The sequence below is a fragment of the Malurus melanocephalus genome, unplaced genomic scaffold (assembly GCF_030028575.1).
Source record: "Malurus melanocephalus ecotype Western Australia unplaced genomic scaffold, MMel_1.1 scaffold_2, whole genome shotgun sequence".
NCBI lineage: Eukaryota > Metazoa > Chordata > Aves > Passeriformes > Maluridae > Malurus > Malurus melanocephalus.
This window is the reverse complement of record NW_026623234.1, coordinates 2,685,046-2,709,782: the sequence shown is the minus strand read 5'-3', so window position 1 is coordinate 2,709,782 and position 24,737 is coordinate 2,685,046. Positions and strand designations below refer to the sequence as shown.

The 24,737-nt window shown below is 38.1% G+C and overlaps 1 protein-coding gene across 1 annotated transcript in view; it reads right to left on the bottom strand.

Annotated features, from left to right (window-relative positions):
• MYBPC3 (myosin binding protein C3) overlaps positions 1–24,737 on the bottom strand; it is a 58,134-nt gene that overhangs the window by 3,783 nt on the left and 29,614 nt on the right. Inside the window, exons 19-30 of the mRNA XM_057364020.1 lie at positions 24,011–24,117; positions 23,675–23,704; positions 23,383–23,519; positions 21,797–21,874; positions 20,523–20,682; positions 18,529–18,633; positions 15,148–15,336; positions 13,004–13,138; positions 11,657–11,824; positions 10,263–10,351; positions 5,114–5,309; positions 533–672 (exon numbers count right to left, since the gene is read on the bottom strand). Coding sequence (XP_057220003.1) covers positions 533–672; positions 5,114–5,309; positions 10,263–10,351; positions 11,657–11,824; positions 13,004–13,138; positions 15,148–15,336; positions 18,529–18,633; positions 20,523–20,682; positions 21,797–21,874; positions 23,383–23,519; positions 23,675–23,704; positions 24,011–24,117 — 1,534 coding nt within the window. The remainder of the gene's footprint in view (positions 1–532; positions 673–5,113; positions 5,310–10,262; positions 10,352–11,656; positions 11,825–13,003; positions 13,139–15,147; positions 15,337–18,528; positions 18,634–20,522; positions 20,683–21,796; positions 21,875–23,382; positions 23,520–23,674; positions 23,705–24,010; positions 24,118–24,737) is intronic.

The window sequence follows — 24,737 nt, the reverse complement described above, 5'->3', positions numbered from 1 at the left end:
CCAACTCTTTACCATATTTTAGTCATAATCATATCTGGGGAATCTGGTACAAGATGTGTCCTCGGAATGGGACTATTTCATGGGGACTTCCATGAGAAACATTTTCCAGTTTGACTGGCACACACACCACTCCCAGTATATACCCTGGTATGCCCAGCATCTCACTTCAAGTCTAACTCTTCCTCCCTCCCTTTTAGCTTTTTTTTTTGCATTTATGAAAAATACAATTCCAAATAAAAAATAAAATTCCACCTTCTAAGCAGAGCTGTGTATGCATTCACCACCAGAAACTGCACMTGCTTGGTCTCTCTTCCACTTTCTGCTGAGAATTTAATGCATTTCTGCACTTCACTTTTTGATGTTTTTTTGGGATTCTATTTTTCAATGTTTAATTGCCTCTGAGATGCCATGGGACACCTTGGACACACARCTGAGAGTCATGAATTCAGTCATTTCCCTCAAGTCCCTCTGGTCCCAGAGCAGGTGCTGGTTAAACTCCATACAAAGCCACGGACTCAGTGCGAGTTCTTACCATTGTTTTTTTGTCAGCTTTCTGAACTGTGTAGCCCAAGATCTGAGCATTGCCATCATCCTGGGGAGGTGACCACTCCAGGGCTGCATTAAATCCCCAAACATCCACAAGCTTTATATTTTGAGGAGGACCAGGCTTGTCTGCAGAAGAGACATAAAAAACACCTTAGCTTTTAGTTCAAGATCCAAGAGCTTTGTCATTTCCCCATGCAGGGAGAAAAAATAGAACTTGATAGCAATCTATAATGTTCCAGAGCAACACACTTCATTTATGTGACATTAAAACTGTAAACAAGAAAATTGGGAAATTTTCAAATCCCGCCTAAGAGAGTCCTGAATCCTAGTGAGAAATAGACAACATACTAGAATTAGTAACATAAGAGCCAGACAAACTCTTCTTTAAAATGGAATAAGAAGTTTGTGTAGTTTGGATGCATGTGACGAACTCTTTACCTGCAGTTTTATTACTTTGTTACCTCAATACAATTTCTTGGCCATTTATCTACGTCGCTGTAACAACCAGGGCAATGGAATTCCCAGCCATTTGGGAATACACCTGACTTTTCCCTTTTGGCTCCGTGCTTTTAGCTTGCCTATGAGGTGATATTTCTCTGTAATAACTAGGAAAAGAACAACCCCCCAAAGAGATACAGAAGTCTGTGTCTTTTTTAAGATACATGGAAATAKATAGAAAAAAAAATTCTTTTCTCTTTTTTGAAGATCATTCGTATTTATACCATGTTGTTTAGTCAAGTGCTGTAACATTTAAATTAGATTTATTAAATAATATTTCTGTCTGTTTTAGTTTGAGGATACCTGTTCACCTTTTTGATGTTAGATTGTTGCACACAGTTACGGGGCCWGTTAGGGAGARCTGGGTAATTGATCTTGTTATTGAKTGAAAAAGAGTTCAAGATATTCTAGACAGCTGAAGGGAAACTGTCTCCCCATTTTGTAGCTAAGCTGGAAAAATTAATTAAATGGTAAAAATCTTATGGGTGCAGGATTGAAATGAGCAAAGCACATAGGAATGTAATTATAGGTCGCTTGAATTTAATTCCTTAAAGAAGGATGTACAAACCAGTAATGAACGAGCCTTGGTTATTCAGGAGCTGTGACTTTCTACATCAAAGCATAATGCACCAATTCTCTTTTTACTGACAAACTTTGGAATTGAAAACTGCTTTATAATTAGGTTTGACCCCTACTGTCCTCCTGCAAAGTGGTGCCAGCTAGAACTCCACATGATGTCTGATAAGAGATAKGGAATGCATTGCTCTCATTCCATTTATCATCCTCTTTCTACCTATCTTACACAGAAGTTTCAGAGAAAAAAAACGCCATCTTCTGTGTTTCTCAACAGCCACCAACCAGGTAAAGCCTTCTCTCATTTTCTTCTCTGTTTCTGAAGTAAGGAATGGCAATGTGTTGTCGAATGAACAACATGTCTTATGGAGATGTGGAAAAGTATTTGTTGCTAACTTGAATCACAACTTAAAAGAAAAAAAATCTAGTTGTGTTTTACATCTKTATCTTCATTACACAGGAATTGATTAATCTGTTTTGATCTGAAGAGAAGAAATTTCCATACTACATACCTGTGTGCACATGTGTAAAGAACCTTGAARAAAGTAGAGATGGATAAATTTGCTACATGGATTTTTGTATTCTTGATCTTTGTGGTTTGGTGGGATAATGCAATCTGCAAGAATATATATTCAAAWTTTTTTTGTAGATGGAAGAATATTTCTTTCTCTGTACTAACCAATACATCTCTAGYTTGTGAATGGAGAATGGGAAGAGTTGACTTAGTGATGCTTCTGTACCGAATTATTTTCCTCTGTAGGATGCTGTTAGAGTGGGGATTTTTATTCTGAGTGAGGATTTTTATCTGTGTTACCTCCCCAAGCTCAGCTGAGGAGTTTTGCAAAGTAATGAAATTTATACAAGGGGAAGAAGAGATAAAGTGTGAATTATCTTTCAGAAAGAAAYTAGAATTTAAATTTTCAAATACTACATAATGAGAAAGATAATTAATTCAAGTAAAAAAGAAGTAGAACTGAAGTTTCCTTCAGTCAACAGAAGGCATAATAGAAGGCATAATTTATTTGTTCATGTAGAGGGGGAAAGAAGATGAGGGAACTGTATTCTCCAGAGACTGGAAATATTTTCATTATCTAAGAACTTTCTAAAAATATGTAATAAATATGGTATTCACATAGTAAAAGAGCATGTTTTGCAGCAATCATTTTGACAACGAGGGAAGGTGGTGGCAGTAACARAATTGCTTCCTCCTCTTTGGAACTGACCTGTGACTCCTCACAGCAGCAGAGCTTTTGGCTACCTGCATTCTTGCCTTACCCAAAAAAAAAGATAGGGGCCGAGGCCACAAGCATTGCTTCATCAAGTAGACTTTTGCCAAGGGAAGTTAGCTGATGAAAAGACACCTCAAAAAATCACTGATTGACTTGTTGCATCTCTGACAGCTGGGTTGCTTTTTCATCCTGCTGTTCTCTAACACCTAAAGCAATGCTAGGAGTACAGAAAGAGGGCCTCAATCACACTTACTTGTGTCCTATCAAGAGAATATAAAATCTGGGGAGCAAAAAGTGCAGTTGACAGAATTGAAAAGAGGTGGATCTGATGACAGAATGAAAGAATAAAGGATTAGAGTAGATGCCTTGATTGCAGAAGTATTTGCATATGTTACAACCCTTTCTCTTCTTGGTCATGAATTAAATGAAACATAWGTATTCCCATTCATTTGAGCAAACTGCCCAAGAAGTACAAAGTTAATGTTTCTCCTCCAACTCTTAAGTGTGTGGTAAGATTAGTTGATGTTTTCAATCATTTATTTTCTATATGAAATAACTCTTTGACAATGACAGATGGATATGTTTTTGTGAGCTTCTACAGATGGATATGTTTTTGTGAGTTTCCATAATAGATGGAAGATACTTGGTGCTGTGGTCTAAGAGCAATGGCCAGAACCAAGAGTCACTAACCCATTTTAGAAAGGTATTTCAGTGTGCAGAGTGCACTGCTCCCCTTTGCTTGAGCCAGAGAGTCCCAGAATGGTTTGGTTTGGAAGGGACATTAAAGATCATTCAGTTCCCACYCCCTACCATGGGCAGGAGCACTTTCCMGGAGAGCAGACTGCTCAGAGCTCCATCCAGGCTGACCTTGAGCACCTCCAGGTATCCACAGCTTCTCTGGGCAATCTTGGGATTATTTTGTTTTAGCTGCCATTTGCTTATTTTGCCYTTGCAGAACTGCAATCATCCTCTTGAGCAGGAGCAGCTGCTGCTATTAAGATACATTCGCTCCAATTTGTTACGCCTTTCTCGTTTGCTGTTGGCACCATCACATACCCATTCTGCCAACATGATTTATAAAACTTTCAAGTAGAGCACAGTCAGCGTTTTTAGTTCTGAAACATTAGGATTTGAGCCAAAACATGTTCTAAAAATGTATTGATACATTGGAAGAAATTTGGGATGACAGTGTGAGAGTGTGGGGAAAGAGAAATAAAAATGGTTGTCAAGAATGTTAAAAAGAGTGGTAATGAGGAGAAATAGAAGAGCTCTGGCTGAACATTAATGAAATCTGAGTAGGCAAGATCTCAGAATATCACATAATCCCAACAGAAGTTATTGAAACCTTGGCAATGCATTCCTTTAAAATGACACTAGAAAAGAAACTGGAAATTATATAAGAGAGAATAAACCTCAGACTAACTAGAAACTCTGAACACAGTAAGGCATTAAATGTGGATTTTCCAGAATCACAGGACTGTACCTTGGTGTAATTTCTAATTTTTAGAACAGTGGAGGTATATTATGGCAGTGATTTTATCTTCACTATCCATACCTAATGAAAAAAAAAATGTGGGAGGACATTGATTCCAACATTCGTATTTCCTTCCTGGAGTACAATATGGCTATTCCTTAGAACACCAGAACTCTCAAATTCTTTCTATCCCTCTCAAAGTGGTAAAAAGAAGATTAATAAGGATGATCAAAGACATGGAAAGGCATCTGTCTGAAAATAATCAAATGAAGGATGTAAAACTCGAGAAAGTAAATGGAGGCAAGKGTGACCGAAGCCTATAAAATCATGAGTAATATGGAAAAGGTGAATTATWATTAATGTTTTTTCTGATACAAAATTCTATGGATATCAAATGAGATTGTCAGGAGAGAGACTCAAATCAAAACAAACAGATACCTGCACTTAAACCCTGATATTCCTTATAAAAGGATGTTTGAATTCTCAAACTGGACCTGGATTAAAATACAAACTGGATAAAATTAGGTAACAAAAAAACCCTGAAGAGCTATGGAACACAYGGAATATCCCTCATCCTCTGAAACTTTCTAGAACACAGATAATTTCAAGGTGGGAATATACAGTAGGAAAATAGTGTCACATGCTAATCCTGTTCTGAGCTTTGTCCTACTCATCTGCAACCAACCACTGAAAGAGAAGGGATTCTGAGGTAGCTGGATTTTTGGGTTGACTCAGTCTGGCCACTACTTTGTTTTGTATGATCTGCTTAATTTTGCTGTTGTCAGGGTCTTACCTATGATTTGTATTGTTATTGCAACTTTATCAGACATGTTTTCTATCTGAAGAGTGACTTCGTATGCTCCCGAGTGATGAAGCTCTGCCTTTCTGATGAAAAGGATTGTGTCTGTGTTGCTGTTCCGAATTCCCACATCTTTGGAGTCTAGAGTTTGACCATTTTTCAGCCAAGTGATTTTGGGTCTTGGTTTACCCTAAAGAGTGAAAAAAAGAGAATTTTATTTTTTTTTTTAGGCTTTAGTGGATTTTTTTTTTAGGTTTTTTCTCTTAGTGATCTATAAATCTAGAAAGCTTAAAATAATACACATAGTCAAGGTAGTAAACTCTCTAAATACTTCACAATTTCTATTTCCTTCCAGAGAAATATTTGCTCCCATCTGTGTGGTTTAGTGACACCATGTTCTGAAGGTGCCATTTAGTTAGAGACTGAAATGATATTGAGAACAAATCCAGAAATCCTATCCTTGTGCTGATCTGCTCCTCTTTCCCAGGCATCAATGAARCCAACAGCTGAACTGACTCGTTCTGATTGCTCTTAGCAGAACCCTTACACACCTGAGGAGTTCATTAGCTCTGCTCCCTTTCTCCTCCCTTTCTTAAAACACTTCGTGCTCTGTCCCCAGGCATTTTCAGGATCTTTTGAAAAAAAATCTTGCAGTTTTGGCATGTGAAACTTACTGTACAAATCTTTCTGCATTGCAAAATTGTTTTGGTGACCATCAGCCTAAGCAGTCAGTGTTGCTACACCCTTAGAAGATGGCATTGTGCAATCAAAGGGATATCAGCGGTTTGCATCACTGTCCTCCAGCCATTTCCAGGAAAAATGGTAAGTGCTGTTTTGTTCTTCAAAAGTTGTTAGAGTGCTACTTCCCCAGGAAAACTCCAAACAAGGAATCCCGAGAAAACAGGAAATGGCCATAGCATGTTTATGAAGTGTATCAGTTGTTAATTCAACAGAAAATAATGCAGTGGGGGGGTTTTAAATTTCTGCCAGATTACCAAGGTGAAACATTGCAGCACGGGCCTGGAGCAGCTCAAATGGGTGGGGAGGGAAAGCTGCTCAGGCTGCYCTGGAATTGAAGTCTGAGGTGCTGAAATTGGGACACTCTGCCTCCAGCAAACAGCAGAGAGGGCAGCTCTAAATGGCTCCTCAATCCACTGTGGTTCTGGAACACACTCTGAAARACTCTATGTCTTCCCTTAGCCTGCAGAGGGAGATTAAGGTACTAAGACTCTTGGTTTTKGTGCCTAAAGTTAGGCAGAATAATAACGAATCTTTAGGCATTGATACATCTTTAATTCAGGTTTGTCTGGTATTTGCTAAGAAAGTCTGTGCAGTATYATATATTTTTCACTGGTATTACAAAAAAAACCTGAATATTTTATAAGAGCCCAGCCAAGATCTGTCCAAAATTATACTTAAAGGACATCTAAAACACCTAGAAATTGCAGTTTGTTCATAGATGCTCTTTTCTGTAACTCATCAGATATTGTATTGTAATTTATTTTACATCAGGACTGATATGAACCTTGAATGAGCAATGTTTTTCCATTTTCTCTRTCTGGTAAATTATTTTCTTACAGCTTTCTGCCATGGAACATAGTCAGGAGCACMTCAGGCCTGTAGCTCTGAAATAACAGATACAAGATAGCTTTGTCCAATGCTAGTGTGCCATTATCCTGGTGTCATGTTATAGAATCCTCACAAAAACCTATTTGAGCAAGAGAGGGCTTTCCCTCTTCTGCTAGAAGGTGTTGTAGAAATTCYGGAACAAGTAAAAGGGTTTGGGTTGTTTTGTGTTTTATTTTCCATATCCATGCCTTATTATTGGTGAACTTGACAAGAACWGACTGTTTTATTTCCCACGTGTGTGTGTATTTTAAAATTATATGAGGATCCTCCTTGAAAAATTTGGCTAGGGAATGCTTTCAAAATAAAAATAATCTGCTTAAATGGTATAGTTCTATGGGCATTTATTTARGTTCCTACTTTGTCAAGACAAATACTTGGCAGGTTTTCAGGCTGATTACAAGATCATTGCTGCTGGTGTTGTAGTGCGTTTGATCAGATATATTCACTTCCAACACCTCTTTTTTTGAGGTGCTGTGAGTGCCAGTGAAGGGCTGCAAGTGTTCAAAGTGTTGGTTTTCATATACTCTTATATTTATAGATTGTGAAAAGCATAAACAGAGAGAAAGCATGTTCCTAATACATATGTCAGAGGATTGGATTTCTGCAATGTGTAATAGATAATCTGAGAGAGAACAGTGAGTGACAGAGTGGCTAAATAGCACACCAGAGACACTTCAGGGAGTTCACAGCCAGGGAAGAATGAATTTAAATGCTCTTAGATATTTATATTCACACATATATGATGGATAAAAAGACTGCTCAGTACTACTGTGAATTTTATCCACTAATAGCTCATAATATATCCCTTCAATCACAAGTCTGTGTAGTTAATTTTGAAGCAAAAACATGTTGATTCTCTTCCTTGCACCAGAATGTTCCACTTGCTTAATGCACTTAATAGAAAAAAAAGGTTAGTAACAATGTTTTACTTTCTTTTCTGTACATTTTGACCAAAAGATTTGAAAAGGTTTGTAAGTAGCATTAAGCCCAGGACACCCTGACAATGTATTTCACAGAATCTCACAGTAGTGACCACAGAGGTCATTGGCAAGGTTGCACAGAAATGGTAAATAGTGCAATGCACTGACTTTCAGTTTTGATAGATAATAGGTATTGTATCTACTTAAAGTCTCCTTCTGCAATAGAAATTATCAGCGACTTACAATTTTTCAAAATGTAAAGGGAAAAGATTTTCTTGATTTCCTTTTCTTGAAAGGTCATCAGTTTTATGTGTTTTAAACAGCTGTAACCACAGTTCTTAAGCTGCAATTCAACACTGTGACAAATTTAATTCACTCAAAAATGCCTCTTGAATTAAACTACTCTAGCTTTGTCTCCAGAGTAAAATCTGGTGCTGATGGATAGATATTAACATTTTTTTGTTAGCCTTACCCTTTAGGAGACAAGCRCTTATCCCTGCACATGATTTGTCASTCAGCTACTCGAATAACTTCTGAATCAGMTGTTCAATTTGACCAAATTTGACAAAGCACTAGAAATGTCTAGATTAGCTCAGTACAGTTCTGTGAAAAATTGATTATAGGGTTAAATGCCAAAACTTCAGTTAGTGTCCCTCCTGAGGAAAAGTCAGGGAAAGCTTGGTTTTAACTATTTTGTTCAGCAACAGCTGAATGATCAGGCAGGATTAAGTGAAGCTCTGGATTAGTTGCTGCATGCTGGCCAGGGARCTGAGGACATGCCAGTCAGGGCTCCCCAGGGGAGTGGGGCAAAGAACTGGCAAATTTCTGGGAATAAAACAGTGAGGAATAACTGGGATATTGTAATGTCCTCTCAGCAGAGGAGGAGGATGTATAGGCTGGGGGGTGATGATATGGGGGTGTTGTGGTTTAGCCTGCTAAAATGATCTAAATTATAGATAATAATAAATTATCAAATGATCAAAATTATTTCCAGCGTTTATTCAAAACAAGACTCCATACTAGCTATCATGAAGAAAATTAACTCTGCCCAGGTCAAAACCAGCACAAGGGGACACAAGTCTCTAAAATGCTAAACTTTATTCCCCTGCTTATGGGACAACTTGTCAAATGTGCAATTTTTCCTCAACTTGGAAATCAAAGTAGGAAAAAATATGTTTATTTAATTTAGTTTGTTTTTTTTTTTTTTTTTTAATATGTGACTCAGAAATAGCAGATGTGCTTAAGATATACAAAATCTTGTACGAGTTATTCAAAACCTTGAATTTTTTGTGTGGGGCTAGACATCAGTGAAAAGGCCATTTTAGCAATTTTGGAGATAAGAAATGTGAAAGAAAAAAAAGAACCTTGTGATTATGCTGAAATAATTCCAGCACTCTATTCGAGAAAGTTACTCCATGCTTGGGCTTGCAATTGTGTACTAATCGGATGTACCTACATGAAAAAAAAAAACCTTCTTTTTGCCCTATGATTACTGGGTTACATAAGACCTGTACCTTTAAATTTACACTGATTTTGCGCTAATAATTTTTTTTTCTTGCTGGTAGTGCTTAAACAAAAGAATATAGGTGATATGTGCACAGATGTCTCCCTTGTGGAAAAAATGTTTTTCATATCTCAAGCATCTTTTCTATAAGAATTTCAAAGCTCTGCACTAATAGCAGGATTACAGTTCCATAAATGTCAATCCTGGACAGTAGAGAAATTTCAGTTTCTTGAAATTTTAACTGAGGTTTTGATTAAATGATGTCAGTTATTACTGAGGACATATCTCTGTCAGAGTCAGACTCTGTAATTTACAATTTCTTCTGYCATGTCTCCCTTAGAAAATAATTTCCTTACATACTCTTATTTTTGAATTCTATTGAACTTAAAGTCTTGCATCTGAAAAAAGGCATGTGATATTTCACAAATGGTCATTCAGTAGCCTGTACAGCTCTAGAAAATGCCAGGATGAGGTAACTGGTTAGGTCAGTCTTTGTGTATGTTTTAGCCTTTTTGTCAAGTTGTAGTTATGTAGTTACATACATGCATCTTTGTTAATCCTCATCGTGCTCTGGTTTTTATACCTTCAGCTGATGTAAAATAATGCCCAAGCTTTTCTTTGTGTGCACAGATTCTACGTAAGGCTAACTTTAATCTTCTATTTATGTTCAAACTGTAATTCTTGCAGTCAGCCTTTCAGAAATTAATGTACACCCTTTTGCCAAAGAAGTTGCCCAGTGACATCATCCACCTTTAGTTCCAGAGGAGCAGTCAGCTGGATTCTCACACTTYTGTCTGCTTCTCTCTAAGCTGCATCCTGTGCTCAATAAACAAGAATAGGCTTGAGTTTACGCCACTTCTTTCTTCTTCCCCAGAAAGTGGGATTAAGAAAGAAACTCTGACTGTGAAAAARTTATGACTGAAAAAAGTGATCCCCTCCTGCTCCTTGAGTGTTCGAGAGGCTTTAATGAATCATCAGCTGTACTTATGCAATTCCACTGAAGCAGGGAAGCAATGGGAACTTGCACTAAGGAAACTGCTTTAGGTAAGTAATGCTAAATAACCATGACAAAACAGAAATTGATACATACCTGGAAGGGGATCACGATATTGATGGTCTCACCCACTTTCTTCACCAGAGTCTGTCTGAGGTGGCGTGGCAGCCAGAATTTGGGACGCTCTGCAGTTAGGCATTAGTACAGTAAATACAAAACTTTTGATAATATGCAACATTACTTATAGCACAAGTAAGACAAAACATCAAAGAGAAGAGACTTGGGTAATCATAAGTGTAAGAAAATTGTGGAGACACTGTTTACACCTTCAGGGACTAGCTCAATCCCTAAGTAATTTCAAATGTATTTGTCCACTGGATACAAATTTAGTATCAAGTCTCAGTTATATATTTACAGYTGACCATGTTTCAATGACAGGTGGATTTGGGAATGCGTGTCACATCTAAAATGCAAAATTTGGGTGACTTCTGCTGGATGTGAGTCTTCTGTGTGGACTTTGATTMTTTGGAAAACTTTTTCAGTTCAATAGAAAGGATGGGACAGAGGGTGTATTGGAGTAAAAGAGTGATTAYGGATTATGGTTAATCTGTTGCTATATTGATACTGTGGCACCTTGTAAAATGACCACTGGGAGATATTTATGGACATACTCAGAAGGCAGAACAACTGTATCTGTAACTGGATTTCCTGTATCTTTCTACAGTATTTCAGTCCTTTCTTTGAGATTGGTGTAGTGGAATCTCATTGTAGCAGCTTACTTTTCACCAACAAAAAAGCATCCTTATTGCATGTTTTTTGTCTAGTCTCYGCATTCCTTGACCTTGCTGGAAAGCTTTCTACAGTCTCCTTTTGATCCTTATTCTTCTCCCTGTCATTTACAGAAGAAATTTCCTAACAGATAGAGTATCTGTCTTCACGAGCATTTGTTATTGAGATGCATTAAAACTTTGTTTTATTTACTTTGGCTCATTTTACTGCCAGCGAGACTCTGGCAGAGCCTTCGTGTGAGCCAAGGTTGAGGAATTCACTATTAGCAGCTCTTGATGTCTTTTGGACTCCAGTCAAATGAATTYTAATCTGCTGCTGTTGGGTGATACACAGGGTGGCAATTAATAATCTRTGACAATGAGGTAAATAGATCTCTTGCTGTAGCCAACACAGTCATTTTGCAGCAATAAYTTTTCTGCTTATCAAGCAGAGAGGTGAATATTAAAAAAATTTTCCAAAATGCTGAAAGTGCCATTGCAAGAGGTGAAATGTCTATATCTTGAAAGTAAGAAGTAGAATTTTATTTTAAGAGCTATACTTTACAAATATAAGACCTGGGTGTTACRGAGATGTTCTCAGGGTCAGAAGATACTGGGCACCTAAACAAAGCGGAAGAGCTGTTTGGGTGTTATTCTCAGAGGAAGACAGAATTCTGGCCAGAGAAAATAAATGAGTAAGATTGATTCAGTGTGGGTACTCACGCAGGATCTCTTGAACAGTAACAGGCTCTTTTATTGTTGCTGCTCCACTCTCGCCAGCCAAGTTTACAGCCTTGATGCGGAAATAAAGTTTGTCCCCTGTGACCAGATCTTTAATCAGTGCAGATGTGCGCTCAGTTAGGCCAGGAAGAGCAGGAGCCCATTCTGTAGCTGCAAGTACAATATTTGCATACTGTAATAATACATTATTTTCCCAAACTGATGCCTTGTTTGCAATTGAAAATTGTGCTAAGGTAAAATGAATTCAAGTTGCAACATCACGCCTAAAAGGGAGTAAGTTGCAGAAGAACTCTGGATTGAGGAGATGTGTTTACACATGGAGTTAAGGAATCTCTGCACTTTGATATTCAAAATAACTAAGGATGAGGGAATCATCTTTGGGCAATTCCTTTGGCATTCAGTTTTATAGAGCTTAGAGCTGTCGGACTTCTTGAGATTTATTTTTACTAGATGGGAGGGAGGAGAATTTTGGAAGTAATTTTAGCAAGAAAGTAAARCCTTAAATGATGTTTCCTTCTAAATATGTATTCTATGGCTGTCCAAAGAGATTGGCGAGAGCCAAATATGCTGAAAACAAAAATGGAGCACATAACTGTAGGAATTTGTTATTTACTCCCCAACTGACACAGTAGAACAGAATTCTTAGTGCTTCATTATTCTAAAGCCCAGAAATATGATTGATAAAATCATTCTGCTATGACAGTGACAKAGACATCCTGGTAATTCTATAGTGATGTGTCATTAAAGTCTATAAATGATTTCTGGATGAATTATACCCTGTAAACCCCCTAGTTTGGATTATGTGGCAATTAAGACAAGTGTCAGGGAAAATGGCAATATTAAAGTGACTATAAATTTATTGTTTGACTTTCATGATGTAAGTGTTATGTAGTAGCATCACAGTACATTAATTTACTAATATGATGCTGTTATACTGGTTTTGTAGCAGCACAAGTATTAAATGGGGAATGGTAATGATTTCACTAATGTTGTTACAGTCATGTTATATYGGTTTTAAGGATATACAATTCATGAATGATACAGAAGTAGAGTAGTAACTATAGCAAAGCCATGGTATTTTTGTATTACTTATCTGTATTAAAGTTTATGATGATTGAGAAGATGACATGGATCTGACTTCCATGGTTTTACAGTCACATCATTGTAAATATGGTGATGGTTGGCAAGGATGTTAGACATAGGTCAGAGTTAAGATTTGACCCTGCTGGATATGGTGAGGTTGTTGTCAATGTATCGTGGTGAAGTTACTGCAATGGCAGCATTTTTAAATTCTCCAGTTGCTGCTGTCTAGTACTTATGCTTACTTACATCCATCTTTGCAGTATTCCACAATGTAACCATCTAATCCCCCGGCTCCAATCCGCTCAGGGGGCCTCCACTTCAAGGAAACGGTGCTGTCAGAAACATCTTCCACTGTAAAGTGGGTTGGCTCACTTGGAGGAGCTGTAAGGAAACACGGAGAAGTAGATACTGAGAAATAGCATWACAACTATGAGAATTCAAAGGCTGTTCAAGGAGTGATTAACAGCTGATTTATGTGCCACTGTCTATTTTAATAAAATAAATCTACCTGAAGCTCAGCTGCAAAGTGTAACACCTATTACATAATTTATTAAATGCACAGCAGAATGTTCCTGTAATAAGGAAGGAGGACAAGAGGTTATGGTAGTAGTTTGTATTCACAGATATTCCCTTATGAGAAAAAAACAGTGAAAAAAGACTTGTAGAAGGGAGTCAAATTATCATCATAAGTCTGCAGAGAAGTTTAGAAACAAAAATAGGTACACATTATATTCTGTACTAACACCCTGATTGTAACTGGACAAAATTCACATGGTCAGAGGACCAAATTCACAGTGGCTAAATTTCACTTCACTCACACAGTGAAGAAAATAACCAAAAGATATGATTACATGTTTAGAGAATCACTACTTCTGATTTGTTCTTTTGTAACAGAGACCTATTTGAGAAAAATATTTTTGGGGCTGAAAAATTTTTATTTGATCTAGATATAGCTTTTTCATATCCCCTCAGAACTGGTGTGTCATGACTGTTTATAAACCCACAGTCCAGAAAGACCACTAGCTAAGTTCAGTCTTTTTCAACATTACTATTGTCTACTAATTAAAAAAAGCCCTTGCTAGAGGATCCAAATTACACATAAATGTTACTGTGAAATAATTGATATRAAGTGCAAAGAGAAAGTAAACTTTTTCAAAATACTATATAGAGTGCAGGACCATAAAATCAATTATGCATACCAGAAGAGCAATCATGTTAAAGAAAGGTCTGTTTGGCATAATCCATGTATATGCATTATAAACTGAATATCTTCTGAGTATGCATAACAGATTTTACAGAGTAAGTTAAAAGCAGGTTTACAAATTGTGGAACTGATCAAAATTGATCTTAGTTCCCAAAGTTATTGTAAAAAAAAAATTTACAAAAAATACCACCTAATTTCATTTCTGTAACTGTGTCAAAAATTTCCAAATTCACAAGGTAGCAAGGACAGCACACAGGAGGCAAATGCAATTGGGAGCGTACACAACCACACAGTACACGATCAAAACCCCAAACCTCTTCTCTGAAGAAGTAAGTGTGAACTTTATCCTTAATCAAGTAAAACTCTGCCTATCCCATGAAAACTTTGGACCTTTTTTTTCAGTAGCTCCACTTGATGGTTCTTGTTTGACCTCTTGTGTTGCCGACCAGCCGTTGTGTGTTTGAAATCCAGAATTAAGAGACCCTTCTTGCAGTTCAGCCTTTCCTTCTGACTCCTTCACAGTATCATCTGCTTTTACATTATCTCCTTCAGCAGGCTGTACCTCTTCACTGTCATTTGCAGATTTAGCAACTCTGGTCATTTTAATCTCCAGCTATTTGTACTTTYGTGAGTCTTCTCCCTAAAAGTATCAGCAGGCAGGCTTCCTGAGGACTCCTTTAGTTTGCTCCTTGCTCAGGGACTGCAGGAGACACTGCACTGCTGTGTTGGGAAGGATTATTTATAGAAAATCATTCCTCAAATATTTTCTTAATCATCTATCCTTTTAGCTGTGGAGAGGGCTGGGATTAAGGGAGTACTGGACGGGATACTGTGATATTTGCACCCATAAGGGAATGGGAGAAGCTGAGAGGGACAGGGAAATCTCTGTCAATTAGTTCTCCTCCTTTCCAGATCCAGCTTGACTCTCACACTTCTAATTATAACAACTAAAAATTCATCAGCAATTTCATGAAACTGGAACCTCTGTGCTCTTCAGGAAGAGGAATGAGAGATAGAGAAGAGGGGTGTTACAAAGGAAAAGGTTGATTAAATATAGAATATAGAGATGGTTGATAGCCTCTTTCCTAGCACATTCTTTTTAGCTAAAAGAGCRGTTAAAGAGAAGAAGTCAAAATTTTCCTGTCTTGATTTTGCCCTAGAAATACCACKGTGTTTCAAAACTCACCAATTGGCATGAAGGGTTGTGAGGCAGGGCTTGGCCGGGACATGCCAATAGAATTCACAGCGTAAATCCGCATCTCATAAACTACTCCTTCAATCATTCGCTTGGCTTCGTAGGTGAGCTCTTTTAAAAGGTCAAAGTTCAGTCTCATCCATCGATAGCTCTTCTTCTTCTTTCTCTCTAAAATGTAGCCTGGAAAGGACAGATGTTATGATGTAAAAGAATTGGAAGTCATTATCTCACATGCAGGGAAAAAAAAAGAAAAACCTTTTAAGTGAAGGAGAAATTTCCTTGAAATGTGTTAGATGAGGTATAGAGCTAAAAAATTAATTTCTTTCTTCTAGTCTGCTGCAATTCACTAATCTTGACTAACAGCATAAACCCCCTACAAAAAAATCCATTGGAAGAAGAGTTTGACAATTCCTTTTTTTTTTTAAATTAATGTATAATCAAAGAACTGATGCTAGATCTCTATGTTCTTGCCAAAAGTGGTGGAAATGCAGAATGCTTCCCAGGCTGTGCAGACCCCAAATTGCTTCAGGCCAACACTGAGTGAGACATGGCTGCTCACCATTTTTCTTTCTCTGATTTCCTTGGGAAGGAAAGCGAGTCTGTATGATAACAGAGAACCAGGAGAGCTGGGTGCACTGCAGAACAAATCTGCAGCACAGYTTAGATGGAGCCTGCATCCCTGGAWTCCATGTCTTAGTACTTCTCCCTCACACCCTCAGCATCTATAGCCTTTCCAACACTACCATGCTGTTTTCCACAATGACTAAGCCAGTCTGGATTATCAGTATAAAAGATAAACTTCTCATTTCTCCAAACTGGGAACGGAATCTGTGATTCCTGCTGGTTAATATGGAGGATATCACATTGGAAACATACATGTCAGATATTTTCCAGCTGACCTGCTACAAARGCCTGATCAACTGTTTCTTTCCATTAACTGTACTAAATTTCTGCTCCTTCTCTGTGTTGCGGATAGCGTGACTGGGCGTGATCCATGTAGGCTTCTTTTAAACCAACTTTGCTTTGAAAGTTACTAATCTTTTAAACTACAGAATGAATTATCAGAGAATAAAGTGAATAAAGTGTTTGAGTGTCTTGTGTAGGTCTGTTTCCACTCACACACTACAGAGCTCTGTGCAGATGTCTCTAACAGGGGTCAGCTACGTCAGTGTGGGTCCATAGCAAGGAGTTATAATAGCTTTGCAGGGGAAGGATTCAATCCCTGCTGCTCACTAAGGTCATATCTATCAGCCTTGGAAAGCTGCCTTTGGGACACCTGGGRAGCATGATTCACCCTGAAGGTGTCTCGTCTCAAGGGATGAGGAGAATGACAGGCACATTGGATTTGCTGCCATGCTCTAGGCACAGACACCACACATCAGCACGTTCCTGTCAGTGCTGAAGTGCAAGAAGAGCACGGGAGCATAGAGAATGTTCTGGGAAATGAATACTGGAAGTGTCTGTAAGCTGACAGGCTGTATCATCACTTTAAATGCACGAAGGTGTACTCCTGGCATGCTTGTTTTCAGTAGCTTTTATACAGAGTTAAATGCTACAAGCAAAGAACCTATGGTTCCTTTGATAATTTCCTGTTTTTTGTCTCTTCAGTAATGTCTATGAGACAGAGAGAAATTTCATCTGCTCAGCTTTTCACTTTTTTTTTTTTGCCATTATAGATAAGCAGTGTTAAGCACATAAGTGCTTAAGGACGYAAGTGTCAAAATGAAGGCATTTGCAATTAAAAAAAATAGGCAAAAAGAAGGTAAAATGACAATACTGGTCCTATTGGTGACATTTGGTAAAGCAGATTATTTCCCCAAATGCACCGAATGTGTGAGAGTTAAAGATACTGTTTTAGTATTATGAAAAGCACACAGAACTCCATGAAAGGTGAAGAAGGAGTGTGAATTTCTTTTTTATATCGTTGGATAAAGCTAATAAAGACTGTATCTGACTGCCTACAATGCCATCTGTAACAATATGAACACAGATAAGAGTGCAGAAACCTTTTCCCCCTGCCTTTTTAACTCTTTTGAAGTTCTGTTTGGTGGGTAGTGCTGAATCCTGGCTTTTCCKCTCCCCCTCCTGAGGGGTTTCACAGGAGCTCTGCACAGCAGAGCAGCCCTGTGTGAACTAAAGAACCCTCCTCAGGCAGTGCAAAGGGTCTTTAGTGGGAATTAGCAAAATCATTCCTTTGACAGTGAGAACAAAGCAAAGAACTTTTCAAAATAAGTGCCCTGAAAACYCTACAAAACAAAATCATGGGCTTTGTGTAGTCACTGGGGTGGGGGTGGCCTGTAGTAATGTYGCAGCTGCTGGTAAATATCTTTACACATAATCATTTAAATTGATGACTTTTTGCTTGCCTCCTGGCAGAACAGATGAAGCCACAAAGCCCAGCAGTACCTTGTTTATTCCTGTACAGGTAAATTCTTTAAATTAAACGAGATAGATCTTCAGGAAATAAGTGAAGTCCAAACATCCAAAAGCAAATACAAATTCCTCTCTCTTTCAGATACTATTCAGGGGATTAAAGGAATTTTAAAGCATTTCTAACCCTGCCATCTATATGGGAGGCCACATAGCTTCCAATGTATTTTTTTTCAAAGAAACTCAAGCTCCTGAGAGCTTTATTAAACAAATTGCTAGATACGCACTTCAGAGGATTTTTTCCCTATAATTGGTAAATGCCCTGCATTATTTCCTTTTTCTTCTGATGATCACAGAGAGTGCTATCTAAAACTCTCCATGCTCTCTGCAGAACTTAAAAGTGATAATGTGTCAGTGATAATCTTGATTGTTCCTGCTCATTTCCTGCATTGCATAGTAACTTTTCACTCCAGCTTTTAGCACTGATTTTAAGGCCAATAAATGACTGGAATGTTTTATGGCCCATTGTTTTWTATGAAGTAGAATTACAAAGTAGTTTTCCAGTATAAAACATGTCTTGCATGAGTGCCTGAGATTGCAGACGTCTGGAGTTGATGACTGASGTGGCCACAGATCTGTTTTGATATTCCTAGGTAAGAACAAAGGCCTGTATACTGASCTAAAAATCCAGTCTTGAATGAGAGTATTCAGGTTTAGCTGTGTTTTATATCGCCTTTTCGTGCTTTGGTAACGTGTTCGCTGAAATCCTTCCCTCACTCGACTCGCACAGGCAGAGGGCACTCTCTGCTCAAAATTGGAGGGACAGAACCCAGACCGGTTTGAAGGTTCAGTGTATCGGAGTAGCTCCTGTCTGAGGGTCAGCCTTCCTTACCTCTAAACACAGAGAATCCTCCCGTGCCATTTTGAATGAGCAGCAAAAAAAAAAAAAAAACAAAAAACCATGCAGAGCTGCAGGGGACTTTGTGTTCTAGAACTCCTTACCAAGTATTGGCTGCCCGCCGTCATATTTGGGGGGTTGCCACTGCACAGTACAGTAATCTTCTCCAATGTTGCTGATGGTGGGAGCTTCTGGAGGGTCAGGAACATCTGAAGAAAGTGTGAGAATGCATGAGAGTTGTTACTGCTTCAATTTCTTTATGCAAGTAAATTTAAWTTTTTTTAAAGCTATTTTTCTGTATGGTATTGATCTAGCGGTGTCCCTCAGCAATCAGTGTTGAACCTACCACTGGCAAATTAATGGACAACATCAAGTTGGGTTGGGGTGTCAATTTGCGGGAGTGCAAAGAGACAGACTGGATCATGGGCCAAGGCAGTGGCCTGAGGTTCAATAAGATCAAGTGTTGGGTGCTGCACTTTGGCCACAATAACCCCCTCCAGCACTACAGGCTGCAGGAAGGGGGCTGGAAAATCCACTGGGAAAGGACCTGGGGGTGCTGGTCAACAGTGGCTGAACATGAGCCAGCAGTGCCCAGGTGGCCAAGAAGGTCAATGGCAKCCTGGCCTGGATCAGAAATACTGCAGGCAGCAGGAGCAGGGCAGTGATTGTGCCCTGTGCTCAGCACTGGTGATGCCACACCTCACACCCTGTGTCCAGTTTTGGCCCCTCACCACAAGAAGGACATCGAGGTGCTGGAGYGTGTCCTAYGGGGTCTGGAGCACAAATCCTATGAGATGCAGCTGAGGGAGCTGGGGSTGATCAGCCTGGAGAGAARGRGGCTCAGGGGAGATCYGATCATCCCTCCTGCCAGGAGGGTGTAGCCGGGTGGGTTTGGCCTCTTCCCTCAGACAACAAGCAACAGGATGAGAGGACACRGGCTCAAGCTGCACCAGGGGGGTTTAGGTTACACTTTAGGAAGAAATTATTTGCAGAAAGGGTGATTAGATTTTGGAATAGGCTACCCAGGGAGTTGCTGGAGGTGTAAGGTACAGACTGGGTGTAGCAGTCAGTGCCACGGTCTCGTTGGCATTGTGCTGTTCAGCCATTAGTTGGACTTGATGAYATCAGAAATAATTTCCAACCAAATTTATTCTGTGATAGAGCATTGTCAGATAGCAACAATAGGTACAGCCAGAATRTATTAACTTGGTCTAAAGGGAATCCTGCTCTTTGTTAGGTTRGTTTCCTTTAAATACAATTGATTATTCAGCTTCCTTCTTCTTCCCAGACATAATAACATTTCTGCAAAAATGTAAGGTAATGAGGCAATTCTGCTTTGTAAAATGAGAGTTTCCTATTTGCTCTAGAATAAACTTTATAAAATACAATGATTGCATGTCTCACATATTTTGTAATTTTGGAGATATTAATGATAAATATCCTGACTTAATATTTATAAAAGATGTAAGGAGACTTAGTATTCACCAAGCAATTCTRAATTTTAATACTGTAGGTGAAAGTAATTTTCTTTTCTTTCTAATTTGTTTATAACTTGGCCCTTTGGTRTGTGTACCAGGGTATGAGCAAATTAAATATAATGAAAAATTTRTAAAATTTGCTGCCTCAAAATCATATCCCTCCCAGCTCTTTTGTGACTCACTGAAGAGTATGTCAATCTATTTATCTTCTATCAGATACATTATGTTTCTTTATTCCATTAACCATTTACTGTTTATAGAATTAAGTAATCTCTATTTAAAAATATAGTCCACAACAAAATTACTAGAAACTTTTCTTGTCTCAGACAAGCATGAAACATGTAATTAGAATGGAACGCCATCCGTGAAATGAGAGCACCACCTGAAACAGGGCATATGTGGATTACTACTGGGAGTCGTTYTCTTAACTTTTCACACAGAAGGCAACTACCTGTGAAAAAGTACCTCTGACAAATTCATGTTTCATAGTATCTCTGTCTTTATAATCCTTTCTMATTTTTCTTAACCTGAAGTCAGAATGTGTATTGATTTTAGAGAAGCGTGAGTTTCAGCAAACCCAAGATGCTTTCATGCTCTGGTTGTTTCTTTYCTTCACTTACCAATAACTTTGACTGTGATATCAGCCTTATCTTCTCCAGCAGGATTCTTAAGGATAACCCTGTATACTCCCTCATCGTCCTTTTCTGCCCCTTCAATGATGAAGACACAATGGTCTTCGTGCATCTCCACACGGACTCTGCCTTCAGATTCAAACAGGAGCTGGGGGCAGCGGAAGTAACAGATAAAATAATTGTAAGTTGTGCCAGGGACAGCCTGATGAGTCTGTGTGTGAGCTGGTGGAAATCTACAAATTATTGAATATTATAATTATTGAAAAGCTGTAACATTTTTCAAATTCAATTTGTGTGYAGAAGAGAGGAAATACAGACTGGCTGGCTCACATAAATAGCATTTGGGAAAACTGGTTCTGAAAAGTTGCAGGTTGTTGAGATTCACCACTAGTTACACAAACCCAGTTATGTTTCAAGGAAGTTACTAAGCACTTCGAGAAATTCCTACTTGGGATAGCTGTAAAGAGTTTCATGGATAACAGTTGGTTATGGTGTAAATTCAAGTAAGTTTCTTGTAGCTGCTAATGGAATCAGTGTGATTTCTGCCATTCAGTAATGTCTTATGAGAAAAGTTTCTACTCTTTGCTAAAGTCTAAAAGAAAATGAACACAATTTAGCTGTGCATATGTAATATACTTCCTTCTTTATGTGTCTGTATATCTTTTGCTTCAGAACAGGAACCATTAGAAAGAATACATGTCTGAATAGTGACCAGTACAGCAGAATCCTAACCCTGAAAATGGTTTATTGCTGTATAATAAATGTAAAATATTTTTTGGTCTACCAAGACAAAAGTTACTTAGGTGAAAAATGAAAGTTGCTGGAAAGTGAGTCCTSTTTCACTGATTTATAGTTCACTCTCTTGACCAACTGTCATCTTTTCATGTGTCCTGTAAGATTTTTTCCTAGTTATTTTTCCTCTATTTATTATTAAAGCTTACCGGTTACTGAGAAAAAAAAATCACAAATAAATTTAAAAGAGTTTTCAAATAACTGCTTTGGTTCCTTGTAACCCAGTTACCTCGGGATGGTGATTAGAAAGATTTCTCAATCAGTTTCTTATGCTAARATTACTCACCAGATCTCTTGTGCCCCACAAAGGTCTGGTAATTACCACTGTAAGGCTGGATAGTGGGCTGGATGTGTTGTTTGATTCACCATTTTTAATTTCTACTGACTTAAATTTAATTTCCATTTGAATATRATCTTTTATCTGGAAAACACTAAGCCCATTTGAGTGATTGCATAAATAAGGATCTTACCTTGTTATCAGTATTTAAATCACCGCTGTTTTCTGCAGGAGTCATGGAATCATCATTATTTCTAACCAGGTCGGTTTTCTAGATAAGCAAAGAAACCACAGAAAGTAAGTGAAGGCTGTGCAGAGCAGTAAAGCTGTTTCTGCAGGACAGAGAAAGGTTTGTGAGGGGAACTGAATATGGAGTTGTGAGAAAAGCAAAGTGAGGCAGCAAGTAGACCTGGGAAGGAAATCCACTGGCACCAAACTAAAAAAACAGAAATAGAAAAAGATGTATCAGAATGCAGTGAATTAAGRGAAGGATAAGACAGCAAACTCAAATTTGCAGATTAACAAAGGAAGATACGTGACATTCCTGCAGTGTTGTTACTGCCTGTGTTCTCTGTACCAGTTACTCGATATAATAAGGATTGGTTCTCTCTGTAACAGCGGGAGAGTCAATTGATGTAAACATTTCAACACTCGGAAATGCAGTCAGGTCTGTAACACTCATCAAACAACATCTTTTGAATCAGTGCTTCTCTTTCTTRAGGAKTTCATTAGTGAGTATRTGTTACACTTCTTTCAGTCAAGGCTGGCTGCTTTCTCACATGTTGAGACCTCAGCCCTCAGAAGAACCCTGTATAGAGGTTGTCTGATACCCAACCRTCATTTTATCAGAGAAACATCTGTAGAGAAGAGTMAATTTCTTGGCTTTTTAAAAAAWTTKTTTCCAAACTAATTCTGCATTGTAGATAAAAAAAGTCCTGAGTGCTGTTATATATGCCAACCTGAACAAGAATGTGGCAGAATCCTGAAGAAATAGGAGATTGGGAGAATTAACATAATTAATTATTTTTAATTATGATATTATTTTTTCTGTATCTACACRTATCGAAGTGTATTGATGCTGTGGAATGCTATGCAAAATATTTCTGTTTTGTGCTAGTTATAGCTCAAGAGCCCACAGATGGTGAAGGGTGGGGATATTTTGAGATAGCCAGAAAGGAAGCTCACTTAACATTTTAAGTCTAGCTTCTAAATTCTTTCTCTGATGTTTTGTAATTGCTATGGTAAGGTAAATAGCAAGTGTCCTCTATTTTTATTGTACCMAATCCAGTTTTAAGCCACTAGTCTGCTAAGATGACATTGTCTTCAAAGCTTGTAGAATCCTTGATAAAGATTAAAACAAGAACCTGTCACCTCCAGAACATGTTTGTTCTATCAGGTGAGGATGATGGGGATGACTCATAATTTATTTATTTTTTTTTCTGAGGTAGGAAGAGAAGAAATGTGTATGGTATCCTTCTGTCTGCAAGTATATATGTCTACTCATATATACTCAGCCCCTTCTTTTGGACTAAAAAACCAGGGAACAGCTCAAAAAAAGGAACAGTTTGGGATGAATCACAAAACAAACTAAGTCCCAAGCAGCTGCAGTGCAGGTATGTAGCTCTTTTTCTTGAGGTTYGAAAACCTCAAGGTTTTTCATAAAATTGAAAGGAAGATGAAAATACTTGCAAATAACTGTAAATCAAAGTAAGATTTGAAAAAGAAAAATAAATTTGCTGCTGAGATTTGTCTCAGACACTGTGTCAGGTTGCACATTACCTTGTTTACTTTCTGCCAGATGACAGTGGGTGTTGGATCTCCTGATACAGGAACGTCCAATCTCAGTTTGTTCCCAGCCACCACCACAATAGTGTCAGGAGATTGGCCCAGACAGTCAAGGTGRATTTTAGGGGGTTCTGTAGGAAAGGTAGAGAAAATAAATTTTAAATATAGTTTGAATGGAAAAAGAAAAGATCATTCATGCATTACATTAAAAATGGAAAAAAGTATACTGCTTACTTTGCWATTGAAAAAATTCTTGCTTGCTATAAATAATGACTGCTGTTCTTACCTTCTCTTGGTACAAAATCTATCTTGACCTCTGGGGAGAAAAAAAAGGGGAGAAAAGGAAAGAGAAGTAGATCAGAAAACAAAATTTACATAGTATCAACACCCACAAAGTAATTTAAAAATTGATTGAAACTTCATATGGTGCATTAATCAGCAGATTTATATAATAAATTGGAGAACAGGCGCTGTAAATCTAATGTAAAACAACAGGGAAAAGCAATGTGCCTRTATTGAGGTGTCAGAAAAGAGATCTGCATACTCTTTCCTGGTATAACCATAGTTAATGTCACCATCTTATCCCTCTGGAATTACCATTAAACATTCTAAGATAACTTACCCAAAAACTGAAGCTTGGCMGAAAGGTTGTAAGCAAATCCTTGCGGGATGAAGGAATAATCCGCCTCGTCCTCTGGTGTTACGTCCTCAATAGTCAGTTTATGGATTCTGGAAACATGAACAAATGTATTCCACTCCCTYCCCTTACCCCTCCAGGAGAAACAGGGCCATCTCAAGGGACAAGGTGTAGGCTGTAGGATGCTAATAGGAATTTTTTTTTCTTCTTCCCTTGCCATGACACAARTCAGCAAGCACCAGGGCTGAAGACTTCTCTGCTTTCAGTGTTAAAGCCAATCCATTTCTGTTCRTTGTCTATTAATGGGTTTCTTTTGTCAAGGTAGATACAAAGACTAGTTTGAAGAAAGGGAGCAGTTTCCTTGCTCTAGTCCAGTCCTTTACCCTTAYAAGGACAGTTGTAACATTGCTGACTGGTTTCATTTGATCAGATTGTGACAACAATAAACTCTGACTAAACAAACTAAAAAATGATGCTCCATCCCTGTATTATTTTATATTCAAAACAGAAAACAGAAAGGAGTAACAAGAAAGACTTCAGCTAGTATTTAACGCTGAATCTTCTTGGTCTCCATTTCCAGTAGTAGTTATGCTGCTAGAAAACTTGAGCACAGAATTACACAACAGTATCTGTTAATATAAATGCTCTKTTTTCTGTAGGGTTTACACAGATATCCTATTTAAACACTACTGTTARAGTTATCAACAATATA